We start from the raw sequence: 21,448 nt of genomic DNA, 5'->3' as shown, positions 1-21,448 counted from the left end.
GTTTGGTGGACAGAACCAATATACCTTAGAATAAAAGTCTATCAATTATCTCATTGCCGCAGCTTCATAAATATTCATGAAATCATCGATAATCATGGCAAGGAGAGGCCATAGTCTTAAAACTTCGGCCCCACAAATTGGCGGCTTCAACTCAAGCTGTTCTACAGGATATATCCTGAAACGTATAGTGTAATAGAATATGATCCATGCTCATTAAGATATAAATTATGAATCCCCATGATTCTTTATGTATTGCGAGAGAAGCATTACCAGAAGGATGTAACAATAATGAGGCATATCATTGTCTTTAATCATCTGAACTGTCGTTACGTATTCAGGGTTGGGAGATGGCGTCTTTCTACTCTGCATAACAGCAAGAGCCTGGTGAAAGGTTCAAACTATAGTAAAAGTACTGAAGAATTAAAACGTAATACAATATCTTTGCGACAATGGTAATAAATATAGCAGGATATACAAAAAAAAAATCACTCTTAAAGAGAACCCGTCCGCTCTCCTGACGTGACTTTTTGTAGAACTACTGATTTGTTTTAACATGGAATGAGCTGCAGTCCACAAGATTGCATACAACTCAATGGATTCTTGTGGACTGCAGTTGTGGCTCCATAGTAAAAATCAATCAGTTGCGCTACAAAAAGTCTCATTATAGCTTAGTATTCCCCTTGTCATCCATGTCCTTGCACAGCCTGACACCGTCCTGTGCGGACAGTAGTATAGGACGATACTAGATCTCCATATTTGTAGGCTGCGTACGGGGAAAACTGTTCAGCTTTATATAAGTTGGTTTCTTGAGTTGAAAGACTGGCTCCCAATCTAACAGGAGAATTGGCAGCGCATAATTATACTAAAGTATTCCTGACTGATGAATGCAGCCGTTTCACTGACCGTAAGACATCAGTCCGTGTATGGCTGCCCTAAAAGAGTTTTCCATGTAACTCGTGTACAACGTGATCCGAGCATTGGGACTGTGCAAATGGGCATGTGTGTTCACCAGCACTGGGCCTAATAGGTGGATTTTCTGACGGAATCACAAGGGGGCGCCATAACATGTACAGATGTAGCAATCTTTATCTTAATGTGTTAAATACACTGTTGCAATAGACTTTAACTTGATTTTTTCAATAGCTTTTCTTGTGTAATGTAACGCTGCAGCAAGTCATCCAGGGTCAGTTTAAGCTTTGCTACATCTGTATGCAACACCAATATCCAGACATAGGAGCATTTAAAAATAATTATATTCCAGTAGACTAATCGTTTTGTTTTTCATTAGCTAACAGAGAAATTTAGTTTTTATTTGGGGGGGGGGGGGGGGGGGGGGCGACAGCTCATTTAAAGGGATATTCCAACCATTTACATTTATGAGAAAGCCATAGGAATCCATAATAAATGTCTGATAGTATGGAGTTCCATCTCTGCTACCCCCACATATCGGGATGATAGTTGTCCCATCACCCCATTGTTTCAGGCAAAGCAGTAAAGAAAAAGCAAGAGAGCAGGTTGAGCGTATGCGCTGCACTCTCCAGCAAAGTCTATAGGAGTCATGGGAACATCCAAGCAGTCTATTGATAGGCGGAGGTCTCATAGATGGGACTATATGTCTTCTACATGTTGTGCATCATGTACCAACTTTGGTGTTTCATTTATAGTATGTGCAGTCCACAATGATTACAGTAGTATCACATTTTACTATTATAGTGTTTAGTATATAACTGACACCTAAACACTCATGAATTTTTTTAAGATGTGGGAGACTCTCAAAATAACACCTGTGGACCTGCCGGACTGTAGGTTTTATGTTAAAGGTTCTTTTCAACAGTTAATGCCAAGTTGTCACTTTGGGAATTTACATTCAAGCGTGTGGATATATATTACAGCGCAACGCCCAGCAAGATTGATGCAGTCTTTATATTATATCCCCCAGCCCTATTGTTGTAGTGAGCTTAGTGCGAGAGGGAATATACTCAGCTGAATGATATAGTTATGGGTTATAAACCTGACTCAGATATGTATACACGTCTAAACAATTGCGCACATACTGTATATGCACAGTAAAATAGCATTAAAAAGTATTGTTAGGTGCCAGATTATCAAATGTTCTGAATCATTAGGCAGCAAAAGAAAAAAAACAAAACTTAATTTTAAAGGTGTTAGGTGGGGAGCGAAATGAATTAGCAGTGTAGTCACTGCAGTATGTGAGCAAACTCGCTAATATACATTCCGGTTCCCCGTCGCGCTGATTATGAGATTTTGATTGATTTTTATAGCGCTGGCGGGGGGACCGGAAGTCTAGTTGCCCAGTCTTCCTTCATGACGACTCGACTCTACATCATGTGACCGTCTCCGTTGTACTCTATGTACAAGCAGTAGCTGTAGTACAGCGTTTACATAGAATACATCAAGGCTGGTCACATGTCGACGAGTAGTGTCGTCATGAAGGGAGACTGCGCCACTAGACTTCCGGTCCCCTGCCAGTTCTATAAAAATCTATAGAAAATCTCATAATCAGCGCAACGGGTACGGGAATTTATATGGCGAGTGTACTCACATACTACAGGGACTACGCTGCTAATACTTTACGCTCCCCACATAACCTCTTTAAGGATAGACAATATACAAGTAATCATCTCAAAATAAAATGTGGACATAAAATATGCAATTTAATTCGTATTTTCAGAGGAATTTCCTAATTTGCTGGGTTTTCGGATTTGGGTTTTGAAAGGTTCTACATTTTCCTGTAGTAATGTGCCCTGAACAAAGGTGGAACTATCAGAATTTGAGGACTATCAGATACGGGATTGAAGGAATTTACATTGTATGAATGCAGCGAGTGCCGATCAACAAGACATCGTCCCCATCCATTATTATCATGCCGGCAGCGAGACGGGAGAACGGCTGCCGACAACGATTTTAGAACTATACGACCAGCAGATGATCCAGCGTTTGCTCGTTCATCTTCTGATCGCTGCCCTGTTTACACAGGGAAATTATCATCAACGAGCTTTATAATAGGAAAGCATGATTATTAGATGTAGTTGATGGGAATATTACATGTAGTTGGTGGTTTTTTTTATACTTAAAGAGAATATTATGTATATCTGGTGAGATTATGATTTATAATTAGTGGGAATATTACATATATTTGGTGAGATTATTAATTATAGGAAGCAAAATTATTAGATGTAGTTGATGGGAACATTACATAAATATTACTTGTTGTTAGAAACATTGAATGTAGTGGACTAGAATATTGTTCATGGTTTGTGGGATTATAATTTATATTTAGTTGGAACATTAAATGTTGTTAATGAGATTATTTATCCTTAAAGGGGTTATCCAGGATTAGAAAAACATGGCCGCTTTCTTCAGGAAACAGCGCTACACCTGTTTGTAGTTTATGTCTGGTATTGCAGCTCAGCTTTATTGAAGTCAATGCAATACCACACACAACCTATGGATAGGTGTGGTGCTGTTTTTGAAAGAAAGCGGCCATGTTTTTCTAAACCTGGACAACCTCTTTTTAATGGGATTGTCACATTTAGTTGGTGAGATCTCTTGTCCCATGCTCACAAAGAACAAAAATAATTATATTATTATCTGTAATATGGCTGCTGGAATTGGACTCTATGAGTTAGTCCTTCATCGAAGCATTCATTTACAATCAGTCTTTGATTATATGTAAAGTCATGTAAAATACGGAGTCTACGACTTTCTATTCAAGCTCTTTAAGCTTCTCTGGATTGTACCATGCAAATTTCACATCCAGCTTCACTTAGAATGTCCTGCTGTCGGAGAATAGCAAAAGAGTTCTCATTTGCACAATGTATAAAAAAAATAATTAAAAAAAATTTGAGTTTTCTTTTTTATGAAATCCGTTCCCTATGTGGTAGTAAAATACTGCCATTAACACAATTCTTTCAGTGGGCGCCGGAGGTTACAGCTGACTGATGATTTTGACCAAGCAAACTATTGGCATACAGTTGCCAATTGACTGAATACACATCATAAATTTTAATGAATTAATCCCATCAAAACTGTATGCAAAGATCTATAAAAGAAAAAAAAAATTCTAGTGCAAGTGGCGCTTACCGGTAATCTAAAACACAATGCATGTGCTTAGTATAGAGGCCAGTGTGAACAATGCTTTTATCTTCTGTAATGTGGTGGCGCATAAGAATGTATCACAATGAAGTAATTATGGTCCAAAGACGCTGCACCATAAAGTACATAGAAGAGAGAATAAGCTCCATAGCGAATATAAAAATGGGCCCGCTTTATATAAAAATGGGCCCGCTTTATATAAAAATGGGCCCGCTTTATGGTTGCCACTCAGGACAGAATAGCCTCTATGCCCTTTCAATAACACTTAGGCTAAATTCTCACCCCCGTGTTTGCTAACAATGTAGTTCTGCACAGGTTCCCACCACCCAGTAGCAAAGGAGATGTGCCCAACCAGAACTGGGCCCCCATTCTCCAAGGGCCCTATAGCAGCCCCTTGGTCTACTTTTATGATATTTACACCCTTGCCTACACACCCTATGAGGGGGAAAATGTGACCCCCTTCTATTATTCAGCACTAAATCGACAAATAATTACACGAGTGCCCTTGTACTAAATAACCTCGGGGTATGATAAATTAGGGAAATCAGTAATGTTGACATATTGGGGGAGATTCATCAAAACTTGTGCAAAGGAAAAGAGGAGCAGGTGCCCATACCAACCAATCAGATTCCAAATTTTTCAGATGCCCTTTTGAAAATAAAAGAAGCAATCTGATTGGTTCCTCAACTTTTCTTTACCACTAGTTTTGATAAATCTGCCCCAATATGTTAGTGTGATATAGAAACAATTCACAAGCAGCTATAGAAATGTTGTGACACCTCGCTGAATACTACTGGATATAAGAACTTTACTTTTATACAGTCAATGTGAGGATAACACGATTCCCCGGGATATTAAAGGATATTGAAAATGTGCTACTTGTGTATTATAAAGGTATAAGATATAAGTGAGGAGTTTTATATCTTTTGATACAGATCAAGGTGACGTCTAACACCACGACAGCAAAGGCCACACAATTCACAATCAACAAAAGGAGAATATCGCTGATAATCATCAGAATTCACGCTTTGCATGAATTGTATTTACAGGACATCATTTATGAGATTCTCGGGTGTATTTTATATTCAACTACCTTACAAAATAAATCTTTAACTATTTCTTCTCCGAGTATAAAAGGGAACGTGTCACTAAAACCTGCTCCTATTAGATTACTGCAATTGTATGGTGGCCTTTCGATGCGGAGACAGTGGATGTAATCACACACTGAATAGACCCTCAAAGTGTCAAAATAAAAAATAGAAACCTAGTGTCATGGGGCCGGAGATAGTGAGTCTGTCACCAGGCCTGCCGAGGATGGTGTGAACCCACTGTGTCACCAAGAGATTTGACGAACCGCTAAACCAAGGAGCGGAGCCGAATGGGACCCCAGGTATTCACCCTTTAACCTGTAAACAGGGATCTGGATTTTGATGCTGGGGAACCCCAGGTCAGTACCCCCAGAGTGATCTCCTTTGATGACGGCCAACGTAAACAGGCGTAATACTAAATTAGTAGACAGTATGCAGGGCCTGGTATAGCAAAAGGTAAGGGCAAGTGGCAGGCAAGGATAGTTTAAAGGTACAGGCAGAGGTCAATCACATGAAATCCAACTAAGTAATCGCAGGGTATCTCTAGACATGCTAGGAAGAACCTATTTGCTCAGGTAAAGTGTTCAGGAAAGCGAGAACCCTTTATACCCAAGAAAAGCTGGGGGGGGGGGATAGTTTTGCTGCGCGCTGGCCCTTTAAGGCCGGGGGAGTCAGTGCGCGCACACTAGGAGAGACAGGAGCCAGAGCAGAAGGTGAGCATCGTTGGCATGGGAAACTGGCAGGAGAAGAGATCGGGGAGAGGAGCCAGAAGGAGCAGGTATCCAGTAAGTATACGGCATCAACGGGGAGCAGTGGCCATTATAGCTAGATATAGGCAAGTCCTGATTCTCCTCCTCCTGGCATACCTGCCAAGTATTCATCTTTTAGAGACACAGTCCCTAGTTTTGAATCAAATTTCTCAGTTGTTCTTTGCTCCCTATATATCTTATGTCCCTCTTTTTAAACTGATGATTAGATTTGCATTAATACATGTACTATATTGCTCCAGAAAATGTCTGTCTGGTTTATAACTTCATATTAGACTACCATGTAAATGAAATTGCCTTGTCTCCCCTTGTAAATTATTTCATCATTTGATGCAATTTGAACCTTATAAACTACTATATTAGAATTACTTTTTTTTGTTAACGTGTGCATAAAAACATATTCAAGTATATAGACATGTATGAAAAACTGATTCTTTCACACAATGAACCATAAAACTAAAAAAGGTTGGGAGGTACGCTCTGAGCGAGTCCTATCATATGTTTAGCAAAGCAGGGCGTCATATGCCACACTTCTCTACATAGGACACCTGTGCTGGTAAAGGGTGGGACATGCTTCTTCAGTACCTCCGAATGCCACCACTAAGGGAAGGGGATTGAGACTGAGGTGGATGTTTAGTAGGAGCCATTGTGTCCATAATTTCAGCTTTGAAGATTTCCCGAACCAAAATACGGAAATAATAAGGGTAAAAATATTCAGGAATCAGTTATTAGAATGTTATTTTTGAATGGAGGTCACCATTTTGGTTTTCGCTTAGACATCAGTTCTAGATAATTGGAGATTGGATAATGTAAAAATCGCGAAAATAAGTCTAGAGTCTAGAAGGAGCGGAGAGTAGTAGAACCTAAGGAAAGGACAGAAGGGACATCAGTAGAGGATAGACTCTGCAGACCGAGAGCTCAACTATTCTGCAGAATACTAATGCCTAATCTAGGTCCTGATATACAGCAGGAAGTATAAGTTCAGCAATTTGGAATATGCTCAAACTACCCAACGAAGTCCCACAAGATATTCCAATATTGATTTTTCATTTGAAGACGACATTTGGTCAAACTTAAATGATGCAAGGAAACTTTGTCTGTAATTTTGCAACAAGACTTTCTGCCGCTGTAAAGTTAACTAGTGTATTTCATATTTAAAGACTTCTCTCGCGCACATAAGCCTCTCATCTGCTTACTACCATTTGTCAGCTGTATGACAATAATCCAAATCCTGCAGTGAATTCTGTGCCAAGAGATTTCGCTCAGGAATCTGCAAGGCTCGTAAATGGTCAGAGATCTTATCGCAGATCAGAGGAAATCATGAGGAAAAAAAAACGGGCCACAGTAGGGAAAGGATTAGTGAAAACTGAAAATTATAATAATCCTGTCTCTCACCTCGGCAGGGACCTTGTCCAGCCACATATATGTCTTGGCGCCTTTCACAGCGAGTTTTCTTTAATTCACATTCATTAGAATAGGTTATACCGTCGGATCCACAAACCTGTAAAACAAAAAGTAGAAGAATGAACCATGAATACGTCATGTAGCCATCTTGTTTTGTTACTTAAAATGACCACGGATTTGATTATGGTCAAATTAACTTTCTTATATGTGTAGAAGAATTTTCCAATGGCGAATCCATTAGCAAAGTTCATTCCGAGAATAGTTGCATTTGTCTAATAGGAGAATTTTTTAAGCACCTATGGTTAAATGTTATACTGACTAGTACCAAAGGATATTTTTTAAAGAAAGTATGATTGGGGGTATTCCCAATTTAGGATGTTATGGCATATTCCATAATTTTATGATCGGTGGGGTTTGACCTCTGGGACCCCTACCAATTGAATGAACGAGGGGACCAAGGTCCCTCTGACTTTTTCCCTGGACGGGGCGCCGCCGTTCGTGTAAAAAAATGTGAGGGGGTTTGTTTGACTACCATCTCTTGTACATTAGTGCTACAACTAACGCTCTAATGTGACAACATGGATCCCATCCTATTCATCAGATTTGAGTTTATGGGTGTGGCGTGACACTATAAAGTTTGTCAGAGCTTCCCATTAAATATCCAATATTGTGTCTGCATTGTAATGTTGGAACCAGTAGAATTTTTGCATTTGCATGGTATGTTTACCAGGTTTCTCAGCACAGCGTGGCAGGTGAAGTCACAGACACAGCGATCGTCCTCTGCATCCTCGTCCCATGAGCCGCCATATCGCCTACAACGATCTTGTTCACATTCGCTGTCCTCACCGGACCCTGAACCAGCAGTTCCAGATCCACATTCTAGAACAGAGAATAAATCAAAGTGTCAGATTTATTCATGTAAAGATCATCTACTCATACAAGAACACAATTGGGTAGGTTAGGCTTGGATTGACTCTCAATATGGCTAGTTTCATATGGAATACAATGATGCAAACAATGACTTAACAACATTCAAAAATGAAAAACCCGTGGCGCTGATCAAATTATGAAAGCATCAAGTAATATACACAATTGCAGCTAATACATAGGAAGTGGTTCTGTGGTATTCAGAAGAAAGGACAAATTACATGGTGAAGGAGAACTTTAGTTGAAAACATAATCTGTTCACATCATGCTTGAGGTATATGTCAGGAGTATTTCCAGATGCATACCTCCGACCTAGGCATACAGTGGCATACTTCACACATGGGCTCCCATTAGAAAAAAAAACAATATACAGATGAAGCAAATTTTAATTTCACCTTTAAAGAGGCTCTGTTACCACATTATAAGTGCCCTATCTCCTACATAATGAATCAGCGCTATAATGTAGGTGACAGCAGTGCTTTTTATTTAAAAAATGATCTATTTTCACCACTTTATTAGCGATTTTAGCTTTATGCTAATGAGTTTCTCAATGGACAACTGGGCGTGTTTTACTATTGAACAAGTGGGCATTGTACAGAGGAGTGTATGATGCTGACCAATCAGTGACCAATCAGCGTCATGCACTTCTCTCTACTCATTTCCTCAGCACATAGGGATCATTTTAGATCAGTATGTGCTGTCTTATACGAACACATTAACGTTACTGAAGTGTTTAGACAGTGAATAGTCATTTCTTCCAGACAGGACGGGATGTCTATTCACAATCCCGACACTTTGTTAACGTTTCTGTGGTAGTTACAGCAGAGCAAGTGTAATCTCGTTGCAACCTGTCATTTACAGCGTGATCTCACGAGATTACGCTTGCTCTGCTTTAACTACCACAGAAACGTTAAGGAAGTGCCGGGATTGTGAAAAGACATCCCGTGGAATGTCTATTCACTGTCTAAACACTTCAGTATTGTTAATGTGTTCGTATAAGACAGCACATAAAAGGATCCCTATGCGCTGCCTAAATGAATGGAGAGAAGTGTATGACGCTGATTGGTCACTGATTGGTCAGCGTCATACACTTCTCTGTACAACGCCCACTTGGTCAATAGTAAAACACACCCAGTTGTCCATTGAGAAACTCATTAGCATAAAGCTAAAATCGCTAATAACGTGGTGAAAATAGATCGTTTTAAAAAAAATAAAAAGCACTGCTGTCACCTACATTATAGCGCCAATTTCCTTATGTAGGAGATAGGGCACTTATAATGTGGTGACAGAGCCTCTTTAATGCGACACCCAGACCTCACAACGATCAGACGTTTTGGCTGCTTCCGGGTGCTGGAAGCTATGCAGGATCGGTGTGGGAAGCTGGAGACTCCGTACACTCCGGCACCAACCCTGCATAGCTTCCGACGCCCGGAGGCAGCCGGCGTAAGATAAAGATAAGGTAAGAAAGACTTTATTGATCCCAAGAGGAAAATTAATAATAGTCAAACTGTTTGCTCCATAAAACGACATCAGCATCACATATACAGGACATTCATAACAACAATGAATACATAAACTTACTTTAAGGCCTCATGCACACGACCGTAGCCGTGTGCACGGCCGTGATTTTCGGGTCGGCCGGCTGCGGACTGTCAGCCGTGGGCCGCCCGCAAATCATAGGACATGCACATGGCCGCCGTCATTGTTTTCAATGAGCCCGGACCACAGAAGACAGCCGTAATAGGACATGCCCGTTCTTTCTGCAGTGCGGGTTCCCGGGCCATGCACGGACCGTAAAAACTACGGTCGTGTGCATGGCCCCATAGAAATGAATGGGGCCGCAATTCTCCCGTGCATTTTCGGGGGAATTGCGGCCGCAAAAACACGTTCGTGTGAATGTGGCCTAAAATTAGTAGTAATAATAATACCAAAAATATGACAATATAATAAAAAAATAACTAAAACAATTTAGGCTATTAGGCTATTAGATAAAGATATAGCAGTAGGTAAAAAGGGCCTCATATACCGGTCTTTAGTGCACTTCAATTGCAGATAACGTTTGCTAAACTAACTACGTTGAGGTTTTACATAGTTAAGCAGGGGTTGTTGAAGACAACCAACAATTCTATAAAATTTCCAGGGTGTCGGACCCCCACCCATCATATACTGATAACCTATCCTGGACAAACCACCCCCCCCCCCATGCCTGGACAACTCCTTTAAGTACACAGTTGCAGCAAACTTTAAATTGACTTTTTAAATAGCTGTTTTGGTGTTAAGTTTCACTTTGATACAACTGTACCGTGTGGCGGAATCCAAAAGGTCGCTTTTTTGGCATATGTTGAGTAAATGGGGCCCAATTGATACTTTCAGCATATGCTTCGGGAGCTTTTCTGGTTCATACACTGAACGTAAATGTGAACAGAGCCTTATTCTGACAGCTGGATTATAGGGAGTGCACACTATATTGGGGACCTAGGAGGCCTCTACCAACCACCCTCCCTGCCCAGGCCGGTTCTTCCTAAAATCATAACGAAATGGGTAGAGCGGGTTGTCCGGCGGGTGCAATGGAGCTATTTATATGGGTAGTGTAGACGCTGCTCATGTCACAGATAGGGTGATCGATACGGACGTGTGTGGCTCTCTCCATTGTAGTCTAAAGGTGCTGCTGGCTTGGCTGTCTCCGTAACCCCCATAATCTTTAGTGAAGAGGGTCACATGCATGCACCGCCACCTCTCCGTTATCTGGCTGTGATTGGGTGTCAGGTGGGATCTATGACCTAGCGGTGGAATAGGTGCCCCAACGAGATCTATTGTTCAGTAGCCAACACCAGCCTTAACCTAGCCCTTGTTACAATCCAAGTTATATTGCTATGGCTTTTCTGCTAACTTGGATTAGTACACAAGGTGAAGCATTCTTGCAACAAGGTTAGCAATGCAAAATCTTCCTCTTGGGGTTTCCAAATATTTTAACGGGGGTCGTAACAGTTCTAAAATATGTTAGGACATGCACGTTTTTAATAAAGGAAATGGAATATGGAAAATAAATAGTAGACCCTAAATAAATAAAGTGAAAATTGCATTAACTGGGGCTAGGATGTCATTGTAGGAATGGGACCGATGTAGTGACCAATCACCTCTCAGCTATCCACCTTGCACAACCTTTAATTATACGTAAGTATTCATACAGCCATCATGATGATCAGCTCAGGCCCGTCACTACAGCTCTTTCAAGAATGTAATGCTCGATTATTGTTGGTCTCCTTTCAAACCCGCCTTTATTTGCTATTAAAATAAGAAACTTTTAGTGGAACCTGCAGACAATACAAGAAAAAGTCACATAAAGTCAATGGGTCGCTGTATAATCAGTTTCTACCATGAGAAACACTATTATGTAGACGTCAGACCCGCAAACATCTTCGCATGGAAATTGCTGGGAAGAAAAAATAACTTTTCAGCTGTCACTTTACATGAATAGAACACAATAGGTTATAAGTAGTATCTCCATTTTTCTTTTGAAAAACACAAAATGTATTTTATTTATTCAAAGTGAATGACAGACAGTTTTAAACCTGACCAACTCATTGACTTATTTCATTTATTACCCCGGCAACAATTCACAAAGCTAAAGGCTAATGCCAGGATCAATGGGAAATTGCTACCTGTGGTATAGTAAAGGCTTACGTATGTTCTTAGCATCATGTTCAGAACGGAGATTTACTATGTCCTTTCACAATATACTTATTCAATACATCTATAAAGAAGTAGCTAAATTGAATCTCCAATTTCGATTATAACTGAAAGACCACCAACAATATGGACAAATGCAATCAAGACAAATCATTAAGCCTGAAGATTTAAAAGGGTGATCTCATGATAACACTTAGTACCCACAATTTATAGGCTAGTCATCTATTGATTTGAACGGGCGGCAGGTAATACATTTTAGGGAACGCAATCCACGACTCGCCATGGCACTCCATCTACCCAGCCGGGTGCCCAATGACTCATTCTGGAGCCGTCTATTGGGGACTAATCAGGGGACCACTAGCTGGAAATCTTACCGGCAAATCTATACCTACTTGCGTGTGTTAAAAGTGAAGAACAAGGGATTCCTTAGATTCTGCACCCCGGTTAGCCTGGGCCAACTCAGTGAATGTCATTTATTGTCCTTGCCTGCTGCCAAACTTCTCCTATGCTGGAGAGCAAGTCTTTGCCCGGCAAGTTAGTATAGTGTCACTAAAGTCTATTTCTGCTATGTTGTGCTACTCCGCATGGGGAGAAGGGTAGGTTTTCCATACCTCTACCACTGTTCCCTTTACGTGACAAAGACTCCAGAATAAAAGTCTTAGAACTTGGACTCATGAAACATTGGTGGCTTGGTGGAGCACAGAGAAAGCAGCTACTCCCGGGCCTTGGTACTTGAAGGGTCCCAAAAGCCCCTATGCCTCGTAAGAAGACACCAGCAGTATAAATGGTGAATGGTATGTGGGGGGCCCTTTTACAGATTTGGCTTTGGAGCACAGGAGCTTTATGTTAGACAGGGGGTGGGTGGCCCATTGAAATGTTGCAAAACCTGAGTGATGTTCTCCCCTGGTTAGTAGTACTCTAAAATGTTATTTATAGTGCAGAATCTTAACCCCCTTGGGGCATGAAGAGTGATTTTTGGCCCTAGTTGAAGCATCGCTTGAACCTATTAAAATAATATTACATTCATTGACTGTGCTGGGATTGGGAATAAAAACATCAGCAACTTAGAATAACCACAAGTCTGAGAATGAAGGAATCATACTTGAAATGAGCAAACTACGTAGGCCAATTGGACTTAATCTGTCATCAGCATTCAGAGCGGCGCCAGGGGTTTTTGCCACAAGCAGAAGTGCTCAGAACTTCTAATTAACAAAGCTAGTTGAACGGATGTGCTGAATGTGTAGAAAAATATCTACAACACCATGGGTATTTTCAAAGTTTACTTTTACCTTTAATAATAATTACAGAAGTAGTGATTGTCAGATACTAAAGCAGGAAATATTCTGGGACATGAGAATCAGATACTGCGGGGATCTGAAGTGTGAAATGAAAGCGTCACTGTATCAATCCTCCCCGGTCTATTTACGTAAAACGATCACCAGTTATCAGGAGATAAAAGGAAGGGATGCCGATAAAAGTCTCTCTTTCAAGTCTATACTGAGCCAACAGCCTCCTCTCTTCTACACCCCCATCCAGCCCCACCGCACTCCATTCCTGCATACATCCCCAGCCTCATCCATGCCATGCTGTGTTAATGAACTCATGGTAATTACACTTGCGCTGAATATGAGACGGGATATTAAAGACTGTGCTCATAACTGATCACCCAAAAGCCGGAATCACCCTCCGAGCGTTGCTAGGAGACTAGTCAAATATACCATTATTATCTGGCACTGTGCAGCTCTCTGGAGAAAGACAGCGCAGATCTATAGGACAGAAATGTTCATCCTCATCGCTTTCAACCCGAAGCATAATACAACAGAGAGATGATCAGCTCTATGTAACCCAATGGTGGCTATTAAAACGAACATAATTGGCCAATGTTTGCCTTCTTGAGTGTGCCAAATCCCAAAATACACAAGTAATTTCCTTTAATCGAAAAGTTTTTTTCTTAAGTCTAATGTACTAAAATGTATTAAAATGTACAAGATTAGTCATTTCGCTACATTAAAAGGTACTAAAAATACTGAAATATTAAAAATAGTTCTGTGAAACAAATAAAAAGATTTAAAAAAATTTAAACCTTGGTGTCTCATATCATTCCTGGCCTTCCTTTAAAATTGAAAACAAAACAACCTTTTTTGGTTTAACTATTCTATGGCAGCTGTTTAGTCAATGTACTCACATGGGCCAACTAAGTCGGAAAGAATACGTTTTTTTTTTTTTGTTTTTTTTTTATTTGTATACATGTTTTATGCTGTATACACAGAAAAGTCTCCAAAAAGGATTCATATATTATATTATACAGTAAGTTTTACTGGCAGCTTTCCAATTAGGATTGTATAGTACGGCAATACAAAAAACCGGGTACATAATGTCAGCTCCTACAGCCACAATGGAGCAGGTGGGGTAAGGGTCCCAGCTAAGTTGGCTCTGTGAATCTGCATAGGACTCCCCATCTTCACAGTCACTAACTCTGGCAAGCAAGAGATGGTCCAACCATCTACCAGCAAGGGGACCCCTTTGATTGCTATGAGGGCCCCCAACTCCTCTATTTATGACTATGAATATAGGGGTGCATTTAGGCTTGGTGTCCTGTAGAATGAAGCTATAAATTAGTGACGTTCATAAAATTGGATTTAAATACTAGACACGGGGCAGACTTAATGTATTTACACCAATTTTATGGCGTAAATACATGTTCAGTATAAGGGGGGGGGGGTGGCGGGACTTGTGTGCCGAGTGCCAAAAAGGTCACTCTGAATTGGCCAAGGTTTTAGATACAGGGTTAGGGCAGAGAACTAAAGGACAGCCTAGCTAAGACTGTCTCCTAGTGCTATGTGAGTGCTTGCTTGAAAGCAAAAATAAAGCTTCAAATTGAAGATGCAAATGTTCTGTAAAAGGGAAAAAAATGGTTAAAAAAAGTATAAAAAATGACAGCTGGGTGTAAACCAACAGCAGCGGAGAGGTTCGCTGTTTAACTACTCTACAGGGTCGTAACTCAACTAAAAGCCATCAATCTTCCCTAATGTGCTTGTGATCAACCTTAATAACCCTCAACCACTCGAAGACATTACTGGCGTATATAAGTCGTGCCTGGGAAGGACTGTCATCACCACTTCATGAAGGGCACCGGCAATAGATATATAGGATGTTTGCCAGTGTCCCTTTCACACCTCTGAGGATGGGGCTAGGAGCTGGCAGTGATATAGTCATCCTCTTCTACAATATGAACAGGAATAGATGCCCTTCCAAGTGACTCATATACAGGTGCTATCTAACAGGTGCAGTGTAAACAACAGCTGCCCAAACCTCTTCTCGCCCCTGCACCCCTTCCAGTGCCAAACAAGTGCATTATAAATGGCTTGTTGGACAGCAAAGAGAAGCACAGTGTCGCTTCTTAAAATCAGAGCTTGTATTTTTACTAAATATCATGTACATTTTGAAGAGAAAGCAGAAAAAAAGTTCATAGTTCTAATGTGGTATTAATTTGGCAAAAAAGGAAGCATACGGAAAAAGGATCTATAAGCACACCCTTATCTATAAGCACACGCTGCCGATTTTTCTTGCAGGAATTCTGTTATTAATTTGAACGGGGTTGTTTCTGCAGCACACACAAAATTTTCAGCGTGTACAGAGGGGCTTCAGGGTAAGGCTACAAGAAGCGCAAATGCTGAGGAATTGCAATCATATTTTCCCTGCATAAATTCTGCAACACTTTCGCAACATAAATTGACATGCTGCAAAATGAAATGCTGTACTGAATGTCAATTTCCTCGTGTTTTTTTCTGCAGGTTTTTTCCGCAGCATGTGAATGGGATTTGTTTAAATCTCATCCACTTTGCAGATACTGTAAACGTTGTGGAATTTCCGAACATCCGCACAGAAAATCCGGTCTGAATTTCTGCAGCATTTAACGCTACCTGTGACCCTTACAGTGTCTTGCATCATGCAGACAAAAAATGTATCATTGATTTCTAGGATACCACACATTAAAGAAGAACTCCAGTGGAAACACAATTTTCCATGTCTGCATTCTCCACCTGACTGTATATCACACTCTACACTTCACATATATATATATATATATATATATATATATATATATATATATATATACTGTACTTACTTTTTGAACTGCTGCCTTGTCTGTGCTTTAAAAAAGCCACCATCTTGATTATTAGATTTTCCCAGCTTTCTCTTCCTCTCTGCTTTGCTATCAATCCCATGATGCTTCAGCACAGCATCACATGACCAGCTAGAGACCATACCATTTCTGCATGCTGGGGGACACTGATTATCATTCTCTCTATATTCTACTAAATAAGCTCAGAAACCATATGTATACAGACAGGGAGGCTGCATTATATTCTTCTACATTATACCTGTGTGACAGGAACCTGTCTAAGTATCAGTGGTAGCTGATGATAGAAGTTTCTGTCCCGTCCCCCCCCTTTGCAAAACTAGTGTGGTACAGAAACTGCTAAAGCCTGTGATGGGTGACACATAGATCTCCATAGACTCAAGTAGAGACAGTGTCACCGAGCCGGATTCACACGGCTGCTAAGCAACCGTCCCAGTCTAATATATAGAGATAGAAGCAGCAAGAAAAATAACAGGTGAGAGACTGACACATGGAATACCTTAATGGTAAACATGGGAAAGTTTAGTTTTTGCAGGAGTGTCCCTTTAAGGATCGGTCAACTTCTGCTTTGGAGAATGTGTTCGGAACAGTAACTATGATGCCTAAGGCACATTTCCATATTATGGATCTGAGTTGTACAGATCTATAATACAGCGCCCTCAACCTGCTAAGAGCCCCTTCTATAACTCATATTGCGTTTTTGGCAGTGATTTTTGCTAAATCTCAACAGAACTCAGCAGTTTTGCCGTGATTTTGCAAAGATTGTGATATGACTGCAACATGCGAATAGTTCCTAAGGCCTCATTCACACAATGCAGATTTAGTCAGAATTTTGCATCAGTATTTTGAGGCTAAAACCAGGAGTGGATGCAAGTAAGAGAAGAAATCTAAATCTTTTAATTATACTTTCCCTGCGTTTAGGATCCAGACCTGGTTTGGGCTTCAAGATACTGATGCAAAATACTGACCAAATCTGCAATGTGTGAATGAGGCCTAAGTAACCAGTATGTGAACAGTTCTCTACAGTAAATCAAGTTTCCGTTTGAATGCAGCTGAACACCATCGAGTAGTATTGATGTGTCAGCACACCAGAAGCAGAAGCCACTGCTGGTGTGAATTTCCAATTATCCGCACACCTGCACAATCTTCGCAATGAAAACAAATTATAAAATTAGCAAAATTCAGATATCACAAAGATGATGCTTGTTCATCTAATCACTTCCGGGATGTAGAAAGAACATGGAATAAGATGCTTATATAACATAAATCTCAGCCAGAACAGCAAGCAAGGTAAGGTCAGAGATAGACTGAGACATTTTGTAGAGATACTGATTGATTTTAACTATTGAGTGACAGCTGCAGTCCACATGAATACCTTGAGCTGCATGTAAGCTTGTGGACTGCAGCCGTCACTCAAGAGTTAAAATCAAATCAGTAGCACTAGAAAAAGTCTAGGCGTAGCCCTGGACTTAGAACATAATTCTGACCCCAATGATCAGATATTAGCCTAGGACTACACTGGGAATTTGTGTAGCGCTACTCAGTGGCGTAACTACCGCTGTAGTAGGCATAGCAGCGGCTATGGGGCCCGCGCCATGACGGGACCCGTGCCGCCAACCGGCACGGCCCCCCCATGCCCGAGGCTCCGCTATGCCCGGAGGTATCTCCCTGCTCTGCCATAAGCTACTGTATACAGTGGTGTAGCTCTAGGAGTTACAACGGTCGCGATTGCGACCGGGCCCCTAAACCTTGGGGGCCCGCAGGTCCCCCGCAGCCACACAGCGCTCAGCGCGCTGGTCCCGCTACCTGAATGCTAGAGCAAGGAGTTGACAGCTCCGTGCTCCATCATTCACTCTGCTGTGGGCGGCTCGGCGCAGGCAGGTCGCGATGTAGTGATGTCATCGTCTGTCTGCGCCGAGTCACTCACAGCACAGACTGGAGGAGAAGGATCCACCACCTGTCGTGGTAACGGGGATAGGTAAGTAATTCTGTTATTATTTTTCTATTAGGCACTGTGGGGCATTATACACGGTAGGGAAAGGGGGCTGATATGGTGGCTGCTATAGGAGCATTTTACTATATGGGGCAGCATTATACTGTATGGGGGCATTATACTGTGGGGGGCAGCTATGGGGGCATTATACTGTGGGGGGCAGCTATGGGTGCATTATACTGTATGGGGGCATTATACTGTGGGGACAGCTATGGGGGCATTATACTGTGGGGACAGCTATGGATGGCATTATACTGTGTGGGGGGCATTATACTGTGGGACAGCTATGGGGGCATTATACTGTGGTGGCAGCTATGGGAGGCATTATACTGTGTGGGGGCAGATATGGGAGGCATTATACTGTATGGGGGGCATTATACTTTGGGGACAGCTATGAGGGCATTATACTGTGTGGGGGCAGCTATGGAGAGCATTTTACTGTGTGGGGGCGTATGGGGGCACTATACTGTTTGCGGGCAGTATGGGGGTATATACTGTGGGGGCAGCTATGGGGGTATTATGCTGCATGAGGGCAGCAATGGGGCATTATGCTGTATGGGAGAAGTTGTTTGGGCATTTTACGGCATGGCGCATCTGTGTGGGCGTTATACTGTATGGGACATCTGTGTGGGCATTATACTGTATGGGGGCATTATACTGTATGGTGGCAGCTATGGGGGCATTATACTGTGTGGGCTGAACCGGGTGTGTATGAGTAAGGATTGGGTGGGATTAGAGGCGTGGCTTAAAATTTTAAAAAATTGCTGCTGCGCGCCACATAGATTGTCCCTCTTTGTGATACTTGAAAGTATATCACAGTCTACAGAAAGGGCTTTAGAGCACTGTATGGGGAGGCTGTATAGCACTGTCTACAGGTGGGGGTCTGTATAGCACTGTCTACAGAGAGGGCACTAACTAACGTTAATTAGTGACAAAGTTTTGATAATTTCTACATTTATGCAAAATTTTTGTAAAAGCCCAACTGGGCGTTTTTTTTAGTTTCACAAAGTGGGCGTTGTAAAGAAAAGTTTATCACGCTGACCGAATCAGCGTCATACACTTCTCTTCATTCACGCCCAGCTTTATTCACAGCACACCGTGATCTCGTGAGATCACGCTGTGACGTCACTTACTCCCACAGTTCATTCACCGGAGCGACGGGAGAATGACCAGACATCGGCTCCAGCCATGCCAGGACGATTATCCTCCTCAGCAAGGGGTTTTTCACTGGACGATTATCGGGCAGACAAGCGTTCTAGGAATGCTCGTTGCCAATAATTGCCCAGTGTAAACAGGGGAACGATAAGCAGATGAATGAGCAAACGCTCGATCATCTACTGGTCATATCTTTTTTAAAAAGGGAAACATTATCGTTGTCGGCAGCACATCTCCCGACATGATAACATATGGGGACAATGGATCGGAGTAACGACTGCTCGTCACCATCCATAGCTCCGTGTGACAGGAGCAAACGAGCACCGATCAACAATGTCTCGTTGATCGTTGCTCGCTGCAGCGGCCGCTTATCGGTCGGTGTAAAAGGCCCTTTAACTAAGATGCTCTAGATCACCAGAAAATCTACAGAGGACGCATTGAGGTCCATTCAAAGGTAATCCTCCATCAGCTAAACAGTGGATTCTAGGCTGATACATTATCAACACTGATACATTGTAGCAAACTATCAGGACAGGAGAGGATTTGTGCTGCTCATGTATTTTGCTCACAGAGGATTGCCTAACCTGGATACAATTGTAGCAAATTCTCAGCTGTGAGAAATATTAGGCATGAAGGAATTTTAAGCCTTTGGCCTAACTTTTCATTATACACTGTTTAAGCTTTATTTCCATAAAACTGGAAAAGTGTCTTAAAATTGTCTATATGACAATAGAAACATCACCGCTCTTGTCCATGGACTGTGTCTTCTACTGTAACTCAGCTCCATTCAAGTAAATTGGACTGAATAGCAAATCTAGACACATTATATAGCAAAAGTGGAGCTGTTTTTGTAAGGAGCTGCCATATTTTTATAATCTGAAACAACCCTTTAAGTCAATCGCATATATATCGTTCTATAACATGTCTTGGATATTTTCTGGTCCAACCAACACCAGTCACTTACCAAAACATCTAAATAAGGTTTTCTTCCTTCTGGAAGAGACCAATTTGCTTAAAATTACCAAAGAACCCTACCTAACGTCTCTGTGCCTTCTTGTCACCTCGTAACCCAGTGTTCTGAGAAGCCATCATGGTAATAACCCTCAAGATTGAGAGATAAACCCAAACCTGTAGAGATATACCACAGATAACCCGGCACAGAAGCCTATACATTACATAGTCTTTATAGCATAGTGAAGAAACGCTGTATGAACGCCATTGATCAGGGAACAATAGATGTATAGATTTCACATGAGGCTATTAATCTGCAGCTGTGACTGGCGGTAATACACTGAATGGCGGGTTAAGCCTGTACTTAAAGGCTATGGAACATTTTTCTTACTTTTTGAGATACAGCTTCTTTGTATCCTGGATAAATAGAAGCTGTATCTTGCGCTGAAACCCAAATCCGTCAGGTCAGTGGGACTGACGGCTTCGGTGACAGCGGGTCCTGCTTGTCTCTGACAAGTTATCTCAAAAAGTAAAACATTTTTTAAATAAAAAAACAATTACAAAGTTGCACCAAACACTATAATACATTTAAAAAAAAACAAAAAAAACAAACAACAAAATCTCCAAAGGTTTCCATAGCCTTAAATGTTAATTTTCCACTGCCAGGAAGAGATAGGGCCGCCAGAAGAACAACGCTTGCTATAAAATCATACCTTCTGACCTTGGATACCACGGATTTTGAGGTTCCACCCAATATAGATTCCACCCAATGTTGATTTTTCAATTTTAGATTAGGATAATACCATTTTCATAATCGCGGCAAAACTGCAACATTTTTTTAAATGTTTTTTAATTACCAAAAAATGTTTGGACGCAATTATGAAAATCGACTCATGTGAATAAATACATCCTTAGGTGAAATAGCTTTTTAATGTATGTCAATTGTGAAAATGGCTTCACATTCTAATAAAAATCTCACCCAAGCACCCATGAAATTAGGGCCAATGATCGCGTTAATCAACCACTTCTGCTATGAGCATAGATCGGAAACCTTCCTAGGAAACTTCCACAACAAAAAGCGTTCAGCTGGCAGCATAGGGTTAATAAACAAAATTCAAGAGAACTCCCTAAAAGTCATGGCGGTATAATGCACATTAAAACATTACTAGTATGCTCATTATTTTTTCCTTGCTTGTACTTGTTTCCGCAACGT

General features: G+C 41.2%; 1 protein-coding gene across 14 annotated transcripts in view; it reads right to left on the bottom strand.

Annotated features, from left to right (window-relative positions):
- Nucleotides 1–21,448, bottom strand: part of AGRN (agrin) — a 380,231-nt gene that overhangs the window by 71,090 nt on the left and 287,693 nt on the right. For all 14 annotated transcript variants that reach the window (XM_075839715.1, XM_075839712.1, XM_075839713.1 and 11 more), the window contains 2 exons: nucleotides 8,103–8,254; nucleotides 7,367–7,472 (listed from right to left, as the gene is read on the bottom strand). In XM_075839715.1, coding sequence (XP_075695830.1) covers nucleotides 7,367–7,472; nucleotides 8,103–8,254 — 258 coding nt within the window. The remainder of the gene's footprint in view (nucleotides 1–7,366; nucleotides 7,473–8,102; nucleotides 8,255–21,448) is intronic.

This window comes from Rhinoderma darwinii, chromosome 10 (assembly GCF_050947455.1).
Source record: "Rhinoderma darwinii isolate aRhiDar2 chromosome 10, aRhiDar2.hap1, whole genome shotgun sequence".
Taxonomy (NCBI): Eukaryota; Metazoa; Chordata; class Amphibia; order Anura; family Rhinodermatidae; genus Rhinoderma; species Rhinoderma darwinii.
Note: the sequence above shows the minus strand (reverse complement) of the source record. Positions and strands in the feature narration are given on the sequence as shown.